Source organism: Podarcis filfolensis (assembly GCF_964270895.1).
Source record: "Podarcis filfolensis genome assembly, chromosome: 18".
Lineage (NCBI taxonomy): Eukaryota > Metazoa > Chordata > Lepidosauria > Squamata > Lacertidae > Podarcis > Podarcis filfolensis.
The window spans coordinates 3,752,970-3,777,763 of record NC_139622.1 but is presented as its reverse complement, the minus strand read 5'-3'; the positions used below and the strand labels follow the sequence as shown (position 1 = coordinate 3,777,763).

Genomic DNA, 24,794 nt, shown 5'->3' with positions numbered 1-24,794 from the left:
TCGGAGCTGGACAGTGGGGGTGGAGACGCTCCTTCAGGTCTACTGGGCCGAGGCCATTTAGGGCTTGCTTCCTCCACCTCGGCCCTCCAGATGTTTTTGGCCTACAACTCCCATGATCCCTAGCTAGCAGGACCAGTGGTGAGGGATGATGGGAATTGTAGTCTCAAAACATCTGGAGGGCCGAGGTTGAGGATGCCTGATTTAGGGCTTTCAAGGTCAGCACCAACACTTTGAATTGTGCTTGGAAACATATTGGGAGCCAATGGAGGTCTTCCAGGATCGGTGTTATATGGTCCCGGCGGCCGCTCCCAGTCACCAGTCTAGCTGCAGCATTCTAGCATCATCCCAGGGCATCATGGGAGAAAAATGGCAGCCCCCTCCCCTCCACAAATGATCTTCTGGCCTCATCAATATAGTCTGCAACTAAAAACAGCAAGGCCAGAAAGAGGGGGGAAATTGGGGTGGCGGATTCTAAACAGGATTAGATACTATTATTATTATTTTTATTTTATTATTATTCCACAGATGAATCACCAGTCAATGCCGAACGCAACAGTCAGTTGCTCTTCCCAGGGAATTCTGGGAATTATAACTCTGTAAACGAAATGAGGCCATTCTCAGCACCCTTAACAAACTACAGCTCCCAGGAGTCTTTGGGAGGGAAGCCATGACAGTTTAAAGTGGTATAAAACTGCTTTAAATGTATGGTCTGGATATTTAGTTGGATACCTCCCAGAAACCATGGGTGGTACATGACAAGTAAAGGCAGAAAGGTAAAGGACCCCTGGATGGTGAAGTCCAGTCAAAGGCAACTCTGGGGTTGCGGCGCTATTCTCGCTTTCAGGCCAAGGGAGCCAGAGTTTGTCCACAGACAGCTTTCTGGGTTATGTGGCCGGCATGATTAAACCACTTCTGGCTCAACAGGACCCCGTGATGGAAGCCAGAGCCCACAGAAATGCTGTTTACCTTCCCGCCAGAGCGGTACCTATTTATCTACTTACGCTGGTGTGCTTTTGAACTGCTAGGTTGGCAGGAGCTGGGACTGAGCAACGGGAGCTCACCCCATCGCTGGGATTCGAACCGCTGACCTTCTGATCAGCAAGCCCAAGAGGCTCAGTGGTTTAGACTACAGCGCCACCCACGTCCCTATTAGTAACACAACACACACTTGGAGAAACGGATGGAAATCTTCGGAATGACTTATTAGCGTGAAGATTAATTTCAATTTTCAATTTTACTACAACCCATCTGGCTGGGTTGCCCACCGAAAATGTTAGGATCCACCATACTGCATGTCTGGATTTCATCAGGACTGTTTCCAATCTTGATGGAACAACCGTCATGTTGGATTTTGTTACTCCTGTTGACTGTATTTTTTGTTTCTTTCAAAAAGTTAATAAAAGCTTTTATAAAATAGGACTAACTTAGCCAGCTAGCCCTGGTGATCATCTAATGTTTATTGGATGGATCTTCCCCCTAAATTATTTTTTGAATTCTGAATTTATTGTTATTCACGTTTTATGCTCTATTTTTGCTGTTTTTTGTTGCATCAATTAAGTGTTTTAAATTTGTTGCCAGCCGCCCTGAGCCCGGTTTTCTGAACCGGGAAGGGCAGGCTATAAATATTATTATTATTATTATTATTATTATTATTATTATTATTATTATTAGCAACAACCACCCCACAAGGTTGGGACAGAACAATACTGAGAGCAACTTTTGCAAAGGGCTTTCTTTAGTTCTAGGAGGTTCAGAAGAAGAAAAACCTCAGAAATAATTTCTCTCAGAAGCATGTCGCCTGGGACATTTCAGCTCGGCTCTGCTTTTGTATACTTGGCCTTGAGTCCGAAGCTGAGCTTTCCTCCCCCCACCCCCCCCACCCCCAACCACCAAGGAAGGGGCTATAAACTGGTGTTTATTTTCACCATTGTTTTGCAGATCAAGGAACTCACCTTCCTGAAGAACACGGTGATGGAGTGCGATGCTTGTGGTAAGTCGTCCTGTGTCAAAGGTATCTCCTTACAGACCCAACACACTGCAGCCCATGTCTTGGAAGAGTTAAAAATGAAATGCATTCCTTAAAAGCTAGCCATTGGAGCGAATGGCGCTTTGTGCGTGCCCAGAGGCATCCTGGCCCCCAGGCGTCCCCTCCTGCAAAAGAGGGAGAGGACCATAAGGTCCTTATTGCAACCAGATTTCATCTCACCTGCCAGGTGCAACCAGCCAGCCGTAAGGGGCCAGAGCGCTGCCGCCTGAGAGCACACCCAAGGCGTGGCCCCTAATCGCCTAATAGCGCATGGCTGGGTGTGCACTGCCATTTCTGCCTGGCTGCAGCTGAAGGACAACCAGCTCGGCCTTTCTCCCTCTCCCTTGCTCCCTGGCAGCCCACTAATGGCAGCCGCAAGTCCTGCTCCAGCACGTAGCAACTCTGAGCACCATCTCCTCCGACCCCCTGCAAGGCAGAAATAATGTGCAGCTGCCCCATGTGGGGATCGAACCTGCAACCTTGGTATTATCAGCACCACATGGGTAAAGGGACCACTGACCGTTAGGTCCAGTCACAACAACTCTGGGGTTGCGGCGCTCATCTCGCTTTACTGGCCGAGGGACCCGGCGTACAGCTTCTGGGTCATGTGGCCAGCAGGACTAAGCCGCTTCTGGCGAACCAGAGCAGCGCACGGAAATGCTGTTTACCTTCCCGCCGGAGCGGTACCTAATTATCTACTTGCACTTTGTGCTTTTGAACTGCTAGGTGGGCAGGAGCAGGGACTGAGCAACGGGAGCTCACCCCGTCATTGCGGGGATTTGAACCGCCAACCTTCCGATCAGCAAGTCCTAAGCTCTGTGGTTAGATAACGGTTCCCTGGATGGTTAAGTCCAGTCAAAGGGGACTATGGGGTTGCGGCGCTCATCTCGCTTCAGGCCATGGCTGTTTCAAGTGGCACCATAATGCTTTAAATGTATGGTGTTAACGTGGTTTGAGGGACGTGGGTGGGGCTGTGGGTTAAACCACAGAGCCTAGGACTTGCTGATCAGAAGGTTGGTGATTCGAATCCCCGCGACGGGGTGAGCTCCCATTGCTTGGTCCCTGCTCCTGCCAACCTAGCAGTTCAAAAGTATGTCAAAGTGCAAGTAGATAAATAGGTACCGCTCCGGCGGGAAGGTAAATGGTGTTTCCATGCGCTGCTCTGGTTCGCCAGAAGCGGCTTAGTCATGCTGGCCACACGACCCAGAAGCTGTACGCCGGCTCCCTCGGCCAATAAAGTGAGATGAGCGCCGCAACCCCAGAGTTGGCCATGACTGGACCTAATGGTCAGGGGTTCCTTTACCTTTAACGTGGTTTGAGACAAAGGAAGAGGAATCTGGCGGCCAGCTGGCTGTGAGGGAGAAGGCAGAGAGGAGGGAGATGAGTGTGGTTGGCGGGGCAGTGCCCCATTCGCCCCTAACAGACTTGCCTCCAGTGGGGGCAGCCCAATGCCTTTGTTCCCTTGTCTTCCAGGGATCGGTACAGGAGCGACTGGCCCCGGCATAAGCGTGGCGGCTCTTAATCGCTGCTACCCGAATCCTTGCTTCCCTGGCGTCACGTGCACAGACACCCCTACTGGCTTCCGCTGTGGGGCCTGTCCTCTGGGCTACACGGGCAACGGGACCCACTGCACCGACATCGACGAGGTCAGGAGGTTCCCCCTCTCCTTCTGTGTAAAAGATGGGAGGCAGGAGGAGAAAGCCATAGATCTCTTCTGAAGCTTTTTTTCCTCAACTGGCTTGGGAGTGAAGGGCAAGCACTAAGACTGGCTTGGGTTCCCCTGCCCCGCAAACACACACAGTTCTTCTCGGAGCAAAAGGATTGGGCCCCCCCACCCCCATTCCAAATTGTCTACTTTCCATGTGAAGGCTGGTGTTCTAGAACCCCACAGAATTATAGGAGGTGTTCAAGATTCACACAATGGGGGAGGCATGTTGGAGAAGCTCACTGGCCTCATTTTCACCTTGCTCCAACTGAGAATGTGACGGTGGGGAAAGGACCCGATCCAAATAGATTGCCATGGGAGGGGGAAGCGGAGCAAAGGAGGGAATGCAAGCCAGTGTCCCAAATGGTGTTATCAGAACCGCAAACACACACACACACCCGTTTGGAAGCCACTGTTATAGCAATGCTATAAAGGTAAAGGGACCCCTGACCATTAGGTCCAGTCGTGGCCGACTCTGGGGTTGCTGTGCTCATCTCGCTTTGTTGGCCGAGGGAGCCGGCGTACAGCTTCCGGGTCATGTGGCCAGCAGGACTAAGCCGCTTCTGGCGAACCAGAGCAGCGCACGGAAACGCCATTTACCTTCCCGCTGGAGTGGTACCTATTTATCTACTTGCACTTTGATGTGCTTTCGAACTGCTAGGTTGGCAGGAGCAGGGACCGAGCAACGGAAGCTCACCCGTCGTCGCGGGGATTCGAACCGCCGACCTTCTGATCGGCAAGTCCTAGGCTCTGTGGTTTAACCCACAGGGCCACACGCATCCCAATGATGCTCTAATCATGCACAAATAAGCGAAACCTTTTCTCCTTGCAGTGTGCAGCAAACCCCTGCTTCCCCAGAGTCCAGTGCATCAACACAGCCCCCGGCTTCCACTGCAACCCCTGCCCTCCTGGCTACACTGGCCCCATACTGGAAGGAGTCGGTCTGGCTTTCGCCAGGGCGAACAAGCAGGTAACTCCTTGGAGGGTGGGATCTTCTGCCCTCTGATCGGGGTGGTGAGCACAGCTGCAGAAAGAGAAGGGGGTGGAGCAGGGTTCTTCCCAGTTTCCCATTTCTTTGCCATTCCTTTAAGTCAGGGGCCAGGCAATCTGTTTATGCTCCTGAGGTCTGCATGCAGGAGGGCTGATAGGAACAGGGATGGAAGAAGGCATCGCCTGCTGTTCCGCCCAACATCCTGTTTTTCTTCTGCTGCGGTTCATCTCCCGCCCAAGGCCATGTCATCTGCCTCTCTTGTCTTCTCTGGTGAAATTATGTAGCCTACAAGAATGTTGTTGTTGTTTAGTCGTTTAGTCGTGTCCGACTCTTCGTGACCCCATGGACCAGAGCATGCCAGGCACTCCTGTCTTCAAGAATAAATAATAATAATAATAATAATCCTACAAGAATAAATAACAACAACAACAATAATAATATTAATAAATTTTTATTTATACCTTGCCCTTCCCGGTTCAAAAACCGGGCTCAGGACAGCTAACAACAAATTAAAAACACTTAATTGTAAAAGCAGCATAAAATACAGTATAAAAACATGAATAACAATAAAATTCAAAGTTCAGAAATCAATTTAGGGAAAATCCATCTAATAATCATTAGATAATCCCCAGGGCTAGCTGGCTGAATTGGTCCTATTTGGGCCAGCGAGGAGGCCAGGGGAGAATTAGCTGTGGGGTCTCAGAGCAGGTGATCTTCATAAAAGGGGAGGGGGAGGGAAGAGAAGGGAAATAAAAGATCAGGCTGAATTCAAATTAAAAGCCAGGTGGAATAGCTCTGTCTTACAGGCCTGACGGAAGGAAGTGAAATCCTGCAGGGCCCTGGTCTCCTGGGACAGAGCATTCCACCGGGTCGGAGCCACCACTGAGAAGGCCCTGGCCCTGGTGGAGGATAGTCTGACTTCCTTAGGGCCCGGGACCTCCAAACTAGGATTATTCATAGACCTTAAGGTCCTCTGCAGGGCAGACCAGGAGAGGCGGTCCCGTAAATACGAGGGCCCGAAGCCACAATCCATTTGCCATTGCATTATTACAACCCCATTCATTTCAAAGAGAATGGGGATGGGTGTATGAAATCAGTTATGAATCGTTTGTGAGCTGACAGTAGAAAACGACAGCAAATACCATATTTCCCAGGTTGATTTTGGTTCCGGGGTGAATAAATGGATACCAGCAATTTCTGCTCCTGTTTCTATTTTTGGAGCTGTGCTGCAGAGCAGCTGGAAGGGTCCTGGCTGTGGGTCCTAGTCCTGGCAGTGCCTCTATACAACCGCTCAGATGCAAGCATACCTCTGGGCCATCTTCCCCCAGTATCTTCACACCCTAGCACTTGGTCCAGTTACTTACTGAAGCCCTTTTGGTGTGCAGAGTGAGCAGCGTTTAAGCTGGCAAATCTCCCTTAGAGAGCAGACTTTACCTATTGCGGTCACACATGCAGAGATGCAAGGAAGGAGTTGCTTATTGCAGGCCAAGTCTGTGTTTCGTCGTGGGGCTATTGATCCTCCCAAATATTTGATCACCCAAAAATGCCTTTGAAACAGCCAAAAGGTCTTGCGGCAGCTCTGAGGACAAGCAGATTTATTACTGCAGAAACTCAGGCCCCGTCCCGGAAGCTTATGACATAATAAACGTGTTGGCCCTTAAAGTTGCCACAACAGGACACTCCGCTGGGTTTTGCCGCCAGGTAAACAGGCACCAATCTCCCCTCTCTGTTCTTTCCTGCGCAGGTCTGCAATGATGTCAACGAGTGCGAGACAGGGATGGGCAGATCCTGTGTCCCCAATTCCATCTGCACCAACACTCGGGTAATTATTGGCAGTTGCCTCAGACCAGACCTTCCTTCTGTCCCGCCGCAAAAGGCAAACCCCCCCCTCCTTTCAACAAAAGGGGAAGCAGCTCAAGGTTAGATTCCTGACTAAAGTATTTTAGTTTCGCCGCAGACAATTATCCAGAGAGAGCCTCTCACCTGGCTCTGTCTATCCCATTTAAATTATGCCGGGTAACAGCTAGATGCATCAACAGTTGCTCGTTCATATTTAGAGGTGCAAATGGCACCCACCTTGGGGTGCCCAGCCCACCGAAAGCAAAGGAAAGAGACCTGCACTTGCACACTGAGAATCCCGTTGAAAGCAAGACGAAGCACACGGTGTGATAGGAATTTTGAGGTCTTAGATATATGTTAAATGTTCATAAGTGTACCAACCAAGCACGTACATAGATCCGCACAGGAAAACCAACCTGAAACCATTTTTGATTCCCAAACTGACCAAATGTTTTCTCTGCAAGGTCAAAGGAAAATGGAAAGGCCTCCCCATTGTCTTTTCCTTCACAAATCCTGTCTTAAGGGCACATTTAAGATATGAATAGGGTGTGAGGCTGTGACCTGGCTCAGGAACTAAGTATTTATCGTTACAAAAGACTGGCCAGGCTCCCCAGGCAATCCAATCAAGTGACTATTAAACAGGTAACCTGTCAGACGAGATAAACAACGCACTCAGATTTCTGCTGTAGACCGCCTTTTCTGTGATGTAGGTATGATGTATCTGGGGGGTGGTCTTGGGTTACACCCCTTCTGTGATGTATGTATGATGTATGGAGGGGTGGTCTTGAGCTCCAGGGCAGGGAATTTAAAATGTCTATATAAGGGGGGGCACACCTTTGTTCTGGGTCCTCCTCCTTTCCTGCGTGTGAGGGGAGCACCCTGTTGCAACAGTTCAATAAAGATCAGGCTTACGAGCTGCTTTGCTTCTCAATATTCTCCGCTTGGCCTCTGTTATTTTCTCCTACCAATAGGGAACCCACGTAAGGACTCTATATGGGCTCTTGGATACCCCATAAGGGGAAAAAGGGCAGATTTTTGTTTACAACAACGGTACACAAAGGCCTGTGTTTCCCAAAAGCAAGGATGTCCCAAGATCGGTGGAAGGGAAAGATAAAGCACCACGAAACAGCAGAGCAGGTTTCATGCATCCACGGAGGCGAGAGGACATCCTTTCGGCTGCTGGGCCATCCCTGCAAATGCCCCCCTGCAAACCACCCCATTTCTTCTCCCTGCAGGGCTCCTACAAGTGTGGGGCGTGCAAGCCTGGCTTCACAGGGGACCAGGTTTCCGGCTGCCGCAGCAAGATGGAGAGAAGGTGTCCCAACGGAGATCTCAGCCCGTGCCACGAGAAAGCGGACTGCATTGTGGAACGCGATGGAACACTCAGCTGTGTGGTGAGTTCAAAGCCTCCTTTGGGCTCCTCCTCCTCCTCTTCCTCACGTCCCTCCCCAAGCATCTCCAGATCTAGCCAGCGGGGAAGCTGCAAAGTTCTGCAGACTAGAGGAGATTGAGGTGGCTGGTGTGTTTTTCTCCCCCGGCTCACCCTTAGAAATGTGAATTTCAGGCTTCTGCACGTCCAGAATAAACAGAAAAGCGAAGACTCCATTCAGATCCATTTCTAAATATTTCCCTCACCAAATCCGGGGGTGGGGGGGGCTGATGCAAAAGAACAACAAAATAGGCCTGTTCTAAAACTGATGCTTTAAGATTCAGAATGTATGGGTCATTTTTTGCAATTAGAACAGCAAAGTTTTCTACAGCTCAAAGCCTTTAGTCTCTGTTGCCCCCTAGTGGCTGGACAGTCAGACATGTGCACCTCCAGAAATTAATACCCTCCCTTCGCTCACACCTTAATCCGCGTTGATTTAAGGGGAGACCTTTGTGCAGCACTGAACCTTTTTGTTCTTGTTGCTGTGCATGAAAATGCATTGTGTTGTTTCAAAACCGCACTGTTTCAGGAAATTGCTTGCAAAAAAAAAATGTCCATAAGGCAAAGTTAAAGGACGCATGGCGACTTTACTGGAGAACAAGTTTTTAAAATAATAATAATAAATGCATGAATTGGAAGAGCCGCAAAAAGATTCCATTGAGCACATGGATTGATAATATGGACAGACTAGCTACATACGAACAAATTGCATGTCGACGCAAATTAAGAATGGATAAATATGAAGAAATCTGGAAGGAATATTTAAGCAATAAGGCGGACAGTGGTGGGAAGTAGGGGGAGGAGAGAGAGGTGGGGAAATATTGTTAAAAAGGCATAGTCATAGGTATAAAAAAGGTAAAGGTACCCCTGCCCTTACGGGCCAGTCGTGTCCGACTCTAGGGTTGTGCGCCCATCTCACTTAAGAGGCCGGGAGCCAGCGCTGTCCGGAGACACTTCCGGGTCACGTGGCCAGCGTGACGAAGCTGCTCTGGCGAGCCAGGACCAGCGCAGCATACGGAACGCCGTTTACCTTCCCGCTATAAAGCGGTACCTATTTATCTATTTGCACTTAGGGGTGCTTTTGAACTGCTAGGTAGGCAGGAGCTGGGACCGAACAACGGGAGCTCACCCCGCCGCAGGGATTTGAACTGCCAACCTTTCGATCAGCAAGTCCTAGGCACTGTGGTTTAACCCACAGCGCCACCCGCGTCCCATTAGTCATAGGTATATCAGTCTTCAAATCTGAATTGTTAATGTTATTAGTGTTATTCTGGTTTTTGTTGTATGTGTCTTTTACAGTTGTTGTTTGTATTGAAAAAATGATAAAATGATTAAATAAATTTAATAATAATAATAATAATAATAAAAAAAACATGTGCAGAAGTGTGGTGAAGACTAGAAAAGTGAGGAACCAGTGTTAACAGGTCTGCCTTCCTTGGTTAATGTTTGTACCACTCTCTGCTTGCAGTGCATCGTTGGGTGGGCCGGTAATGGCTTCATCTGCGGCAAAGACACTGACATTGACGGCTTTCCCGACGAGAAGCTTCGCTGCACAGACAAGAAGTGCCGCAAGGTAAGAAGAGACGCTCAGCGCCCAAGGCCCTCTCCACCCTGGACTATGCCTCTCCTTCTCTGAGTGCAGCCTAGGCAGACTTAAGAGTTCCATTCCTTTTACTCTTGTAAAAGGGTAAAGGAGTATTGGGAAATGATCCATAATGAATTGAAAAAAATGTTTAAAAGTGCTCCCCCCCCAAAAAAAAAAATCCCCCAGAGTCCTTTCTGTTGGGGATTATTCAGACTGAAATTCCCAGGTGTCAAAAATGGTTATTTATGTCTGCCACTACTGTGGCCCGTGTTTCGTTAGCTCAAAAATGGAAAACGAGCGAGGTCCCAAGCAAAGAAGAATGGCAGCTTAAGTTGACAGAATATGCGCAGCTTGCAGACTTAACACATAGAATAAGAGAACAAGAAGAACGTACGTTTAGAGAAGACTGGAAAACGTTTATTGAATATATGGGAAATAACTGTGTACAGCTGAAAACACTGGCAGCATTAAGATAAATTCAACAGTGTAAATAAGTTCTGTTGGATGCAATGATGGAATACTGAATGGTATAGTTTTGTAAAATATGCAGGGATTTATGATATGTAAAATGAACCGTGGAAAGAGAAGAGGGGAAGTCATTGATATCTTAAGGATGTAAAAATGAGTACTTTAAATTGTGTTATATATATATATACACACACATATATATTGCATATAACATGCATATAACATGCATGAACTGACTCCCAGGGGAGTATAGGGTCAGGTTTAAGGTGCTGGTTTTGACCTTTAAAGCCCTTTGTGGCTTAGGGCCCTCGTATCTATGGGACCGCCTCTCCTGGTCTGCCCCGCAGAGGACCTTAAGGCCCATGAATAATGATAGTTTAGAGGTCCCAGGCTCTAAGGAAGTCAGACTATCCTCCACCAGGGCCAGGGCCTTCTCAGTGATGGCTCCGACCTGGTGGAATGCTCTGTCCCATGAGACCAGGGCCCTGCAGGATTTAACCTCCTTCTGTCAGGCCTGTAAGACAGAGCTATTCTGCCTGGCCTTTAATTTGAATTCAGCCTGATCTTTTATTTCCCTTCTCTTCCCTCCCCCTCCCCTTTTATGAAGATCACCCGCTCTGACACCCCACAACTAATTCTCCCCTGGCCTCCTCGCTGGCCCAAGTAGGACCAATTCAGCCAGCTAGCCCTGGGGATTATCTAATGCTTATTAGATGGATTTTCCCTAAATTGATTTCTGAACTTTGAATTTTATTGTTATTCTTGTTTTTATACTGTATTTTATGTTGCTGTTACAATTAAGTGTTTTTAATTTGTTGTTAGCCGCCCTGAGCCCAGTTTTTGAACCAGGAAGGGTGGGGTATATATATATATATATATGAGAATGAATGAGTTGGATTCCAAGTTAAGGGAAGTCCATGTGGTGACTTTGGCCAAACAACTCAAACCGGGTTGCTGTGGTTATTATTTTTTTAAAAAAAGAGAAAGTCACAAGTTAACTATGAAACGGAGGAAAAACACAAGAGGAACACCACCTTGTTGGTCAAAGAAAGGGAAAGGATGTAAGGCCTACTTTTCATGCAGGAGGTCCTGGCCGGCAGCTCCCCGTAAGGCACGCACACAAACACCTTAAAAGCCTAACCGTTCTCTCCCTTTCCAGGATAACTGTGTGACTGTCCCCAACTCCGGGCAAGAGGACGCGGACAGAGATGGAATAGGAGACGCCTGCGATGACGATGCCGACGGCGATGGGATAATAAACACCGAGGTTTGAACTCCTGTCTTGGGTGCACGTCAAGTAGACAAGCGCTGTTCCGTTTTTGCTTTCAGGACCAAGGAAAGCTGTCGTTTCCCTGTCAAGCACAACAAGAGAGGGCAGTTTCCAATAAGCAACGCGATTGCATGTGTGTGTTAAAATCGGAAACCTTGTTGTTGGTGAAGGCTGCTGGGTAGTTGTGTGAAGGGCAAACGAGGTGGAGGGAGAGGTGTGCTTTAAATGTATGGTGTTTTTTTTGTGAAGCTTGGATTATTGGGTTGCCTCCAGAGAAGTTCTGCTCAGGCTAAACGCTCTGAAATTAATGCTTGGAGGAAGGGTAGAGGAAGGAGAATGCGGCCTACGCAAGAGACGCACATTTCCGACCACAATTCAAAGTGTTGGTGCTGACCTTGAAAGCCCTAAATGGCCTCGGTCCAATATACCTGAAGGAGCATCTCCACCCCCATCGTTCTGCCTGGACACTGAGGTCCAGCGCCGAGGGCCTTCTGGCGGTTCCCTCGCTGCAAGAAGCCAAGTTACAGGGAACCAGGCAGAGGGCTTTCTCGGTGGTGGCACCCGCCCTGTGGAACGCCCTCCCACCGGTTGTCAAAGAGAAAAATAACTACCAGACTTTAAGAAGACATCTGAAGGCAGCCCTGTTCAGGGAAGCTTTTAATGTTTAACAGACCACTGTATTTTAATACTTTGTTGGAAGCTGCCCAGGGTGGCTGGGGAAACCCAGATAGATGGGCAGGGTATAAATAATAATACAGTGGTACCTCAGGTTACAGGAGGGACGTGGGTGGCGTAAATCCTCAGCGCCTAGGGGCTTGCCGATCGCATGGTCAGCGGTTTGAATCCCTGCGGCGGGGTGAGCTCCCGTCTGCGGTCCCAGCTCCTGCCCACCTAGCAGTTCGATAGCACCCCTAAAGTGCAAGTAGATAAATAGGTACCGCTTTATAGCGGGAAGGTAAACGGCGTTTCCGTGTGCTGCACTGGTGCCGGTTCGCCAGAGCAGCTTCGTCACGCTGGCCACGTGACCCGGAAGTGTCTGCGGACAGCGCTGGCCCCCGGCCTCTTAAGTGAGATGGGCGCACAACCCTAGAGTCGGACACGACTGGCCCGTACAGGCAGGGGTACCTTTACCTTTACCTTTACCTCAGGTTACATGCGCTTCAGGTTACAGACTCCGCTAACCCAGAAATAGTGCTTCAGGTTAAGAACTTTGCTTCAGGATGAGAACAGAAATTGTGCTCCGGTGGTGCGGCAGCAGCAGGAGGCCCCATTAGCTAAAGTGGTGTTTCAGGTTAAGAACAGTTTCAAGTTGAGAATGGACCTCCAGAACGAATTAAGTACTTAACCTGAGGTACCACTGTAAATTATTATTATTATTATTATTATTATTATTATTATTATTATTATTATTATCGATAGGCTCAGGGTTCCAGTCCAGCAGCAAACTCTCGCCCACCCATATCTCTTCAGCCCCCTCCCTGGACTAACCCCTTCTCTCCCCACCCAGGACAACTGCGTATTTGTGCGCAACTCAGACCAGCGCAACAGCGACCAGGACAGCTTTGGCGACGCCTGTGACAACTGCCGGAACGTGAAGAACAACGACCAGCGAGACAGTGACGGAGACGGCCGGGGGGACTTGTGCGACGATGACATGGATGGAGACAGTGAGTGCCTGCAGGGCCCCTGAGCGATTTCAAAGACAGAGGGGCTGAAGAGCAGGATAGATGATGATGAGTGGGTGGATTAACAGCAATAATAGTCACAAATTATTCTGGTGATGAACGTAAGAGCAGGCCTCCTAGGTCGGGCCACCCTCTTCTCACAGTGGCCAAATACCCCACAGAGCCTAGAAATCGAGATAGACTGGCTCTGGAACTGGAGGTTCCACAAGAATGTAAGAAGAGCCTGGCTGCCGGCTCAGGCCTGAGGCAAAGGGATGGTCAGGAGAAGACATTCGTAGCTGCTCTATCCTGGCATCTCACAGACAACACCTGTCCTGTCGTCATTCCACGACATGACCAAGAAAGCTCATCTCCGTTAGAGTGGAAAGATGGACCATTTAGTCAATTAAAACACACACCTTCTGAATTAATCAACAAAGAGACACACAACTAATTGGCCAGGAGGCTTTTTGAAAAACGTTTTATTTACTGTATTTTTTGCTCTATAAGACTCACTTTTTCCCTCCTAAAAAGTAAGGGGAAATGTGTGTGCGTTTTATGGAGCGAATGCAGGCTGCGCAGCTACCCCAGAAGCCAGAACAGCAAGAGGGATTGCTGCTTTCACTGCGCAGCGATCCCTCTTGCTGTTCGGCTTCTGAGATTCAGAATATTTTTTTCCTTTTTTTCCTCCTTCAAAAACTAGGTGCGTCTTGTGGTCTGGTGCATCTTATAGAGCGAAAAATACGGTATTTTTAATGTAACCTCTCAGAAGAACTGTGGATCGGGCATTCAATTTTTGGGGAGTGCCTCTCCTTCCTGACTTTGGCATAAGCACTGATGCCTCTTCCAGGAGGAGAATCTTGCCTCTCCGACAGCTTTCCAGGCCAGGCGAGATGCTGCACTCTTGATGACTGCGGCTGTTTTTGCCTCCCACTTCTGCAGAGGTTAAAAATGTCCTGGACAACTGCGTGAAGATCCCCAATCCAGACCAGAGGGACAGCGACGGTGATGGGGTTGGAGATGTTTGCGACAGCTGCCCCTTGATTAGCAACCCGGACCAGGTAAGCGCTTCCTGGGGAAAGGAATGAGTTGGTGGCGTGTGGTGGAAACACGTCTTTTCCCCAGGCTGGGAGAGCAAATTGAAGGATGCCTAGAGACTGGCCTTGAAGGTGAATGTCTGTATGGCTTTAGATCTTTCAAGAGCAGGTTTGAAATAGGGGCTGTAGATAAGCATGGTTCCCTAACCCCTGCAGTTAAGACATGGTTAGCAGATATTTTCAGTGAATCCAGGGATCCCTTTTTTTTTTTTTAAGTTGAGTAGCAACAGGGAGTCAGTAGTGGGGATGGTGAGGCAAAAGACCTTGGGCCCAAGCACACATGCATATTATATAAAGGTGCAAAGTCCTTCTTTCACACCCTGTGAAACATAAATGCGCGGATGTCAGGGACTCAGGAGCAGGAGCACTGGGGAGAGAGGAAATGGAGAGCGAAGGGGAAGAATCCGAGGGAAGCGTAGGGGAGTATGACAGTGGCCCGAGAGATTCCATGAGCTTCTCCAGCGAATCAGAAGATTCCCAGAAGGGGGCGCCGATGGTCAGGGCAAGGGGGGTCCCAGGGGGGACGCACCAGAAACAAGGAGCCAGAGGGGAACCCCAAAGCAGCAGTGGGGGATCGGGACCAGTTTCCCCACCAGAGCGTAGTGGGGGGGAAGAGTCACATGTGTCAGGGCCAGCGTCTCCTCCAGCGGGGAGAGAGAGTGAGTCAGGGCTGACCACGCCTCCAACGGAGGGGAGGTCAGTTGCAGCTAGCCCCCCCAGAGGGGGAAGCAGTGACAGCAGCAGCAGTGAAACGGTCAGGAGAAAAGTTACCGGCTGGGCGCGCGCGCCAAGTTCAAATGTACAGGCGCGGGGAACAGCAGGAGACCCGGATGGGGAACCAGCTCCTAAAGCCCGCCGGAGGGAGGGGGAAGGCTCAGGGGATTCAGCGTCAGAAGAGTCTAGAAAGGGTGAGACCCCAACGGACAGGCGGAACCAGAGGCGGAAAGAACAGAGGAAGAGGTGGAGTAAGGCGAGAGTCTTAAATTGGTGTCTGGGGGGAGGAGACTCAGACGGAGCATCAGCGGTCTGACAGTTGAGACGTAGAGCTGCGCGCTGTGGCTCTGGAAGTGAAACTGAACTTCAATAAAGACTTTTGTACTTAACAACGAAGCAGCGTTGGTCCTTTGTGAGCTGGGACCTCGGGCGGCTCTGACACATGCATATTATATAAAGGTGCAAAGTCCTTCTTTCACACCCTGTGAAACATAAATGCGCAGAGTTTTTAAAAAACTGGGCAACAGCACACTGCCCACCGTGACTCCCGAGCCTTCCCCGATCTCCTTCCCCCTTTGTTGTGACAGATCGGGGGAGGCTTGGGAGTCACGGGCAGGCGGCTGTTGCCCAGGAGGGGCGCAAGGTGTGCGGTTTCTCTGCCAGGCAAGGTGCAAAGCCCTTCTTTTGCACCCTGTGAAACATAAATGCGCAGTGTTTTTAAAAAACCGAGCAACGGCTGCCCACCCACAACTCCTGAGCCTCCCTTGATCAGTCAAAAGAAAGGGGGAAGGGGGCAGGAGATCTGTACCGCTGGACGTCCCCGGTTCCCCTTCAGCAGTGGCGGCGGCAGCAGCAGTCAGCAGCCCGGAGCCAGCCTGGTAGCGCAGTTGGCTCTGGCTGGCTTCAGGAGCTGCTTGCTGCCGTGGCACCCGCCATTTTTCCTCACTGGAAGTCTCCATATGATGTGTTGTTGCCGAGGCTGCCGCTGCCACATTTCCCAGGGACAGATTTGCAAATCTGGGGACATTCCGGGGACAGAATTTGTCCAGGGACAGATCTGCAAATCCGGGGGCTGTCCCCTGTAACCAGGGACATCTGGTAACCCTAAATTAAGAGTCGCAGATTTCAAAGTCTTGTTTTGCTCCTGTAAACTTTTTTATTTTATTTTAAGCAAATAATGCAGCTGTTGCTTCCTGTTATTTAGAAAGACACTGACCACGATCTCGTCGGGGACCTGTGTGATACCAACCAAGACCGGTAAGTTATAGAAATGGCTTGTCTGGTTTCACCTGTTCGGGGGTAGGAGCTAGGGAGCACCTGGAGGAGTTGTTTTGCTGAACTGCCACAGTCCTGACACCCAAGAGCAACTGAGAGAGAATAATTTTTTTTTTATGAAATATTTATTTTGATTTTTCAGATTCAATACAAAAAAATAATAAAAAACCCTAAAAAAACAAAAAAAAAGAAAATTAAAAACACATGAAATTTACAATTCCATATTTTCATTACCATATTTCCCAGACTTCCCCACACCTTCCCTTCTTGTATTCCCTTGTATTCCAATTCAAATTGTTTGTTCAACAAGTTCCTATCCCCAAATTTTAACCTTTTTATATTTTATTCATTTTTTTAAAACCAATTTTGACTTGTAGACATCAATATTTGTACCTCAATACGCTAACCTTTTTCTAAAGTCAACCCAAATTCCATTCCACGAATTTCCCAATTTTCATATTAATAACCAAACAAAAAATAAATAAAACAGATCATAATTATACACCTTTTGGATTCTCAAACCCCACCACCCCCTTTCCCGGTTTCGATCCCCAACAAATATCCATCAGTCTTAATCTTCTATCAGCCTGGAGATCTCACGTCCGAGGCTCTTAATTCTCTCTCAGTTCCTCTCTGCCGGTTTTTTTGATAGTCCTTAATATTAAACTCCAAATCTCGGAGGAGCTCTGTCCCAATAAAGTCCATATTTCTTCCAGCCGGACCTCCATACTTAAGAGCAGGGTCCAAAAGTCCAATTGTCACAAAAACTCCAGCTTCCACTTTAATCAGATTTGTAATCCATGGATCTTCAAGTCTCCACATAAGGAGATCTCTCCGTTCTTCAGTCGCCAATTCAAACCAGAATTTCATCATCCAATACTTATTTTCCTTTGTAGTCATCCTGTCAGGCCTCTGGTTTGGTTTCTTGTTTTCCTTTGTGAGCATGATATCAGGCCTCTGGCTCTCCTTTGTCATTTGCAAAATTACAGCTCCTCCTTCCTTCTCCTCAGAAACAACATGTGTCTCTTTCTCCACACTTTCAAGATTCTCAAAGTTCTCTTTTTGTCCAGCTGCATGGGCTTCCTGAGTCAAATCCTTATCAAATTCCGTAATGTTATTTACTGTTAAGTTCAAAGTTGTTACATTTGTAGCCAAAACATCAATTTGGCCTTGTAACTTTCCCAGGAGAACAAATACTCTGTCCAGCCCAGCCTGAATTTTCCCTCTTCCAGCCATTCTTGTAGTGTCCCAGATCCCCCTCTAGAGGGATTTTGGTAACTTAGTATTCTTTCCAGTTAAAATCCAACAGTCAGGTTAATTTGTATCAGTTCTTACTTATTTTCAACAAAATATAACCAAGTTGCAGCAAATATATCCAGCAGAGACAGCAGAGACAAAGTTCTTTTTTTCCTTTTTGACAGCTAATTTTGACAGCTGTCAAACTCCTCTATATCTCCTCAACAGGCTCTCTCGCGAATTGCTCCCGGGTCCGGGGGGGGGGTGACACTTCAACTCTCAAAATTAACTCTTATCCTCCAGCACAATTACTTATACTTGTATCGCCAAATCGTGAAATTAATATCTTTTGTCCACTAGAGAAGGAGAAATTCTCTCGACCTTAGTTAACTAGTCCTTGCTTTAGATTTTTTACAAGGCGGGGAGGCGGACTTCCTGTTTGCACCTTCCCCGATCGTTCCAAATTCCAAAGAAATTTCCTTAAAAAGTCCAATTTCCGTACTACTCACAGGTTGTTACTTTTAGAGTCCGATTGTTCACAAGAAGAAGTCAGCGCCCTCCGACCATGGCTCGCGGCTTCACTCCACAGGAGAAGCAGTCGACTCTCAGCACCGCGCCGCTCACCCCGTCCCCCGTTCCGAAGCCTTTAAAAAGGCCCCTTCGCAGGTCGGGGGGGCGCAAATGGTGCCCGCCGAGTCACCAAGTTCACAGGCTTCCGCACCTGTGATTTCTAAGGGTCCCCGCGTCGCCGCAGCGGCAAGACCCCACTCCTGTAGAGCCGATTCCCTCCGGAGCTCGGAGGGAATCCGCCATTAGCCGTTCGCGCTAACCCGGAAGTCCCCTGAGAGAGAATAATTATCTCCCCTCAGGGTAGCACACGCCACTGGATTTGTGCCATAATGGCCTCTTCTGACAGGCAGAGCACCCAGAGCAGGGGGTCATACAGAGATGCGACAGACAGATGCCTTCAAGGGCACTTAGTTCTACTACATCTTAAGATCCGATTGCACCCAACCTGGCAGATTGGATGGATGGAGGACAGGAGAGCGGGGGATGGTTGAAGGACAACATTAGCTCATGCAGAGATACAGCAGGCAGCCTCCGGTGGAGCATGTGGTCCAGATTCACCTTGAAAGAAACCTGGGAGTCTGGGTCCAGAGTCAGGGCTAGAGCTCAGCCGAGGAATTTCAGAGCTGGGAATCGGTTTACTTTATTTATTTATTTTTTCAATTTTTTAAAAAATTAATTTTCACAAAATTATAAACGAACAAAACACACAAACAAACATAAATCATAACCTTTATTAAAATTACACTTATTAACATTGTTAAGTGACTTCCTCGCATCCCCTTGGTTGAATTTCCATGCATATCCTTATAACTGCTTTACAAATCCTAATTCTTATATACTTAACTTAGTCCATTCACATCCTTATATCTTTTCAATTCAAAATTGTACATGTTAAACATCACTTAACTTATATAAATTCCTAGACCAATCTGTTGCCTGCAAGCTATTTCCAATTAGTTTAACTTAACAAATTTAGCTAAACAATCGTTGAATTTTGTCCATTCTTCCTGAGGGAATCGGTTTACTTTAAAGGGACCTGTTAAGAGAGGAGACATAGAAAGAGACCTAGGTAAAGGTAAAGGGACCCCTGACCATTAGGTCCAGTCGTGGCTGACTCTGGGGTTGCGGCGCTCAACTCGCTTTATTGGCCGAGGGAGCCGGCATACAGCTTCCTGGTCATGTGGCCAACATGACTAAGCCGCTTCTGGCGAACCAGAGCAGTGCATGGAAACGGCGTTTACCTTCCCGCTGGAGTGGTACCTATTTATCTACTTGCACTTTGGTGTGCTTTTGAATTGCTAGGTTGGCATGAGCAGGGACTGAGCAACGGGAGCTCACCCTGTCGCGGGGATTCGAACCACCGACTTTCTGATCATCAAGTCCTAGGCTCTGTGGTTTAACCCACAGCGCCACCCGCGTCCCTAGAAAGAGACTTAGCCACTGCCAATTCCTCTTCTATCTTCTCCTTTGCTGGGTCATTGCTTGCCGTCGGGTCAAAGTGGTGACTCTGAGCTTCTCATGTGGTCCAATGTTCCCTTGCTCTTGAAGCCTCAGTTCCCATACCCTAAACTTGCAATCTTCCCTTCCTCTCTCTCTGCACAACAGAGATGGGGACGGCCACCAGGACTCCAGGGACAACTGCCCCTCGGTGCCCAACAGCTCCCAGCTGGACTCTGACCAGGATGGGATCGGGGACGAATGCGACGAGGACGACGACAACGACGGCATCCCTGACCGCAGGCCCCCCGGACCAGACAACTGCCGCTTGGTCCCTAACCCCGGGCAGGAAGACACAGACAGTAAGGAAGGAGTACTGGCCTTGCAAAAAAGAGCAGAAACCTCATCAGGCCACCTCTCTGGTTTTGTCATTGGCCACAGCCTCACCTGGAGCGGTTAGTTAGGTGCTGTCCCCTCTGGCGCTATGGGTTAAACCACAGAAGCTAGGACTTGCCGATCAGAAGGTTGGCGGTTCAATTCCCCGTGATGGGGTGAGCTCCCGTTGCTCGGTCCCTGCTCCTGCCAACCTAGCAGTTCGAAAGCACATCAAAGTGCAAGTAGATAAATAGGTACCACTCTGGCGGGAAGGTAAATGGTGTTTACGTGCACTGCTCTGGTTCGGCCAATAAAGCGAGATGAGCGCTGCAACCCCAAAGTCGGTCACAACTGGACCTAATGGTCAGGGGTCCCTTTACCTTTACCTTACCCCTCTCAGAGTACTGAAAGACTGCAAAGGTGTTTCCTCAGAGGAGACTGTGGTCTCTTTTAGCATGTATGGTTTTATTTACCTGAGAATAGGGCAGAGAAGCTCACAGCATTAACGCCCTGACAGATCTTGCTCCCCCAATTGGAGGCCCAAATCCTGCACAGAGCGAGTCATGTCTCTCTCCCCCCCCCCAAAGTCATCAGCAAAACTCATACACACCCCTCTGGCCACCTGCTCTCCATCCTACGATGGTGTGGCATCCAGCCAGGTGATGTGGGAGAACGACCACCCACACGTCTCTATGGCAACAGGGCAGCCTCTTTGGATCTGTAGAATTGCAGGGCTCAGCTGGCCTACCAAAGGCATGGCCTTGACAAAAGAACTGGTTGGTTCTTTATATAAGAATTCCTTATAGATTCTTCCCCCCCTCCCCCACCCACCGCAATACAGTCATACCTCGGGTTACAGACACTTCAGGTTGTTGCTTTTTTGGGTTATGGATGCGCCGAAACCTGGAAGTACCGGAACGGGTTACTTCCGGGTTTCGGCGGTCGCGCATGCGCAGAAGCGCTAAATTGTGCTTTGCGCATGCGCAGAAGCGCCGAATCACAACCTGCGCGTGTGCAGACGCGCCGCTGCGGGTTGCGAATGTGCATCCCGCACGGATCACGTTCGCAACCCGAGCATCCACTGTATACAGGATTGGAAGCGACCCAGGGTATCATCCAGACTGACACCCCTGCCAAACTCATAACAATAACTTCGAATCCATGAGATCCATCAACTTGCTGTTGTTGTTTTTAATTAAAAAATTATTTGTCTTCCAACTTCAGTAGCTGCCTTGAATGTTTATGGGCAGAAGAGAGATCTAGAAATGTAAATAAATATGAAATAAGTAAAAAAGGGAAAGCCCCCGAATCCTAACTTTTCTTCTAGCGGCATCTGCCTGCAGGGAGGGGGGCATGTCATTTGTGACCTTCCTGCCCCACCACCCCCTGCCTGGGTCCTTCCGTGATCCAACGGGAACCCCATGGGGGGGGGGTAGAGCTGCTCTTGAGGAACTGAGCCTCGTTCCCCCGCTGCAGGAGACGGAATTGGGGACGCCTGCCAGGGCGACTTCGATAAGGACCTGGTGGTCGACCGCATAGACGTCTGCCCAGAGAATGCCCAGGTGACGCTGACCGACTTCCGGGCGTTTCAGACGGTGGTGCTGGATCCCGAGGGAGACGCACAGATAGATCCCAACTGGATCGTCCTCAACCAGGTCAGTTGGGGGCTTTTACGTACCCCACTTCCTGCCATGATCCGAGGCGGAAGGAAAAGCTTTCCGCAGAATACGCTACCTTCCGTGTCCCTGTTCAGTTCCGCCCAGATGTCCAGAAGAGGGGTGCGAATGTGGCCCTCCAAATTTCTCTGTCTGGCCCTGGGAACTAGTAGTAATAATAATAACAACAATAATAATTTATTATTTATACCCCGCCCATCTGGCTGGGTTTCCCCAGCCACTCTGGGCGTCTTCCAACACAATATTAAAATACAGTAATGCCTCAAACATTAAAAGCTTCCCTAAACAGCGCTGCCTTCAGATGTCTTCTAAAAGTCTGGCAGTTGTTTTTCTCTTTGACATCCGGTGGGAGGGCGTTCCACAGGGCGGGCGCCACCACCGAGAAGGCCCTCTGCCTGGATCCCTGTAGCTTTGCTTCTCGCAGTAAGGCAAACGCCAGAAGGCCCTTGACGCTGGACCTCAGCGTCCGGGCAGAACGATGGGGGTGGAGACGCTCCTTCAGATATACTGGGCCTTTGAGGCCGTTTAGGGCTTTAAAGGTCAGCACCAACACTCTGAATTGTGCTCGGAAACGTACTGGGAGCCAAATCTTCAGGGGTGACACAGGGAGATGGGTGTGAGGGAGTCGTTCCTCAGACATTTAGTTTCCAAGTTGCATAGCTGCTAAATTTTTTTATCTACACAGCCTTGGCTTTGAGATGCAAGCAAACTGGGACCCTGACCCACCCAGTGCTATGTTTTCTGAACGGCTGAAAAAGCTCCCCAGCTGTTCTACACCAGATGTAGCTTCCAGGTGGTCTTCAAAGGTGGCCCCACACCCAGCACTTTGCAGTAGTCCAGTTAGTGCTTCCAAACTACCTGTGCTTCTGGAACGATGCTCTGAGACTGAAAAAAGCACCCACTTCTTTCTTTCTTTCTTTCTTTCTTTCTTTCTTTCTTTCTTTCTTTCTTTCTTTCTCTCTCTCTCTCTCTCTCTCTCATTTGCAGGGAATGGAGATTGTTCAGACCATGAACAGTGACCCAGGTTTGGCAGTTGGTAAGTGGTATTTTCCACACATAAATCCCACACCCTTTCCCCACCATTATTCATATTCTTTCGCAAAGTCTTCATAAAAACCAACCACCAATAAAGAATATCAGTGAATAGCTGTGACATCCGAACATAAATGTCATGGGCTTGTTGATAAAAGTGATTGTCATGGACCGGTTGGATGTGGATGAGCGGTGGGAGGCACCAGCTTCGGGGACCCCCAAGGGAAGAAGGCTCAGAGCCCGATGAGGGGTGGTGGGGTGACAGTGAGTAGTCAGAGGGAGAAGAGGACTGGGAGGAGGAGGTGTCAGAAGCTGAAGAGGCAACAGGGTTTAGTGAGCGGGAGGAGACTGTGGCAGAGAGCAGTCCAGACTCAGAGACAGGAGCGGAGAGGAGAAGGCACAAGAGGCAGAGATGAGGCAGGCTGCTGAAGAAGCCAGGGGGTCTCCCCCTCCTGCTGTGACCAGCTCCCCCCCCCCAGGTCTCCCAGAGAGGGCAAAGCAGAGACAGCCAAGGAGCCTCAGGTTGCAAGGGAAGACTTAGGGAGTTGTGGGAATGTGGGTACTTCAGTCCTCACAACTTCCGCACTGGGGCAAGACCTACTGCTTCCTGGTGGAGTACAGGGTCAGATTTAAGGTGCTGGTTTTGACCTTTAAAGCCCTTCACGGCCTAGGACCCTCGTACCTACAGGACCACCTCTCCTGGTATGCCCCACGGAGGACCTTAAGGTCCATAAATAGCAACACCCTAATGGTCCTGGGCCCTAAGGAAGTCAGATTAGCCTCAACCAGAGCCAGGGCCTTCTCAACACTGGCCCCAGCCTGGTGGAACGCTCTGCCTCATGAGACCAGGGCCCTGCAGGATCTGATTTCTTTCCGCAGGGCCTGTAAGACAGAGTTGTTCCTCTTGGCCTTTGGCTTGGAATCAACTTGATCTCCTTCCCCTCTTTCCTTTCTCCTTTCTTCTTCTGTGATGGAACTCCTATTTGGGGCCTTCCCTGGCTTTTTTCTGGCCCACGTAGGACCAGTCTGGATAGTTGGCCTTGGTGAAGATTTGACGTTTTCATCCCCAAAAAAGTCTTTGAGTTTCTGCTGAAATGAGGCTGCATTTTAATGTTGTATTTTAATCTTGTTTTTAAGTTGCATTTTAATCAATTGTTTTTATACCTGGTGTTAGCTGCCCTGAGCCCGGTCTTGGCTGGGGAGGGCAGGGTATAAATTATTATTGTTGTTTATTATTATTATTATTATTATTATTATTATTATTATTATTATTATCATCATCATGAAGAGTTGCTGTGCTCACTGGTCTAAGCTGTTTCCTTTGAATAAAGTGTTAACTTCACTGGCATCTTGTGAGTTGTTGGCTGACCTGGCCCTAGCACTTGCCCAGATAGTGATGTGGGACAGATGGGCCATAGCTCAGGGGTAGAATAATAGTAATAATAATAATAAAATAATAATAATAATAATAATTTATTATTTATACCCCACCCATCTGGCTGGGTTTCCCCAGCCACTCTGGGTGGCTTCCAACAGAATATTAAAATACAATAGTCTATTAAACATTAAAAGCGTCCCTAAACAGGGCTGCCTTCAGATGTCTTCTAAAAGTCATAAATACTTGCTTATTTCCTTGACATCAGACAGGAGGGCATTCCTCAGGGCGAGTGCCACCACTGAGAAGGCCCTCTGCCTGGTTCCCTGTAACCTCACTTCTCACAGCGAGGGAACCACCAGAAGGCCCTCGGCGCTGGATCTCAGCGTCCGGGCAGAACGATGGGGGTGGAGACGCACCTACAGATATACTGGGCCGAGAACACCTGCTTTGCATGCAGAAGGTCCCAGGTTCAGTCCCTGGGGGCTTCTACAGGTAGAGCTTGGAGACAACCCTTCCTAAAGCCCTGGAGAGCTGCTGCCAGTCCGTGCAGACAGTACTGAGCTAGCTGGGCCAAGGGCCTGAGACAGGATTCCCATGCTTGCAGCAGGGCCACCTCTGCCCCTCAAGGTACTGCTGGACTGCACCTCCCCACCCCTAGCCATTTGGGGGCTCCTGCTGGCTGGCAGGAGTTGCAGGCCCAGACCACCAGCCGCCCCCCGCCCCCAGATTCTGTGGCGGTGACCCCTCTCTCCCTTGCTTGAGGGTACACCGCATTCAACGGGGTGGACTTTGAGGGCACCTTCCACGTGAACACGGCCACGGACGATGACTACGCCGGCTTCATCTTCGGCTACCAGGACAGCGCCAGCTTCTACGTGGTCATGTGGAAGCAGATGGAACAGACCTACTGGCAGGCCAACCCCTTCCGGGCTGTGGCGGAACCGGGGATCCAGCTCAAGGTAGGTCGCTGAGGAGCCTGGGGGAGCCCAGACGCCGCGGGCCAAGCCAGGAAAACAGGGGACGAAAC

General features: G+C 49.2%; 1 protein-coding gene across 3 annotated transcripts in view; it reads left to right on the top strand.

The window, feature by feature from the left end:
- Nucleotides 1–24,794, top strand: part of COMP (cartilage oligomeric matrix protein) — a 48,598-nt gene that overhangs the window by 15,070 nt on the left and 8,734 nt on the right. For 2 of the 3 annotated variants that reach the window (XM_083594486.1, XM_083594487.1), the window contains exons 4-17: nt 1,939–1,990; nt 3,500–3,672; nt 4,564–4,701; nt 6,467–6,544; nt 7,797–7,955; nt 9,459–9,563; nt 11,203–11,310; nt 12,821–12,980; nt 13,920–14,038; nt 15,993–16,045; nt 19,475–19,668; nt 21,158–21,336; nt 22,345–22,393; nt 24,530–24,726. In XM_083594486.1, the coding sequence (XP_083450612.1) occupies nt 1,939–1,990; nt 3,500–3,672; nt 4,564–4,701; nt 6,467–6,544; nt 7,797–7,955; nt 9,459–9,563; nt 11,203–11,310; nt 12,821–12,980; nt 13,920–14,038; nt 15,993–16,045; nt 19,475–19,668; nt 21,158–21,336; nt 22,345–22,393; nt 24,530–24,726 (1,764 nt within the window). Of the gene's footprint in view, nt 1–657; nt 774–1,938; nt 1,991–3,499; nt 3,673–4,563; nt 4,702–6,466; nt 6,545–7,796; nt 7,956–9,458; nt 9,564–11,202; nt 11,311–12,820; nt 12,981–13,919; nt 14,039–15,992; nt 16,046–19,474; nt 19,669–21,157; nt 21,337–22,344; nt 22,394–24,529; nt 24,727–24,794 lie in introns of those variants that run through there. The other variant, XM_083594488.1, reaches the window with a different exon arrangement.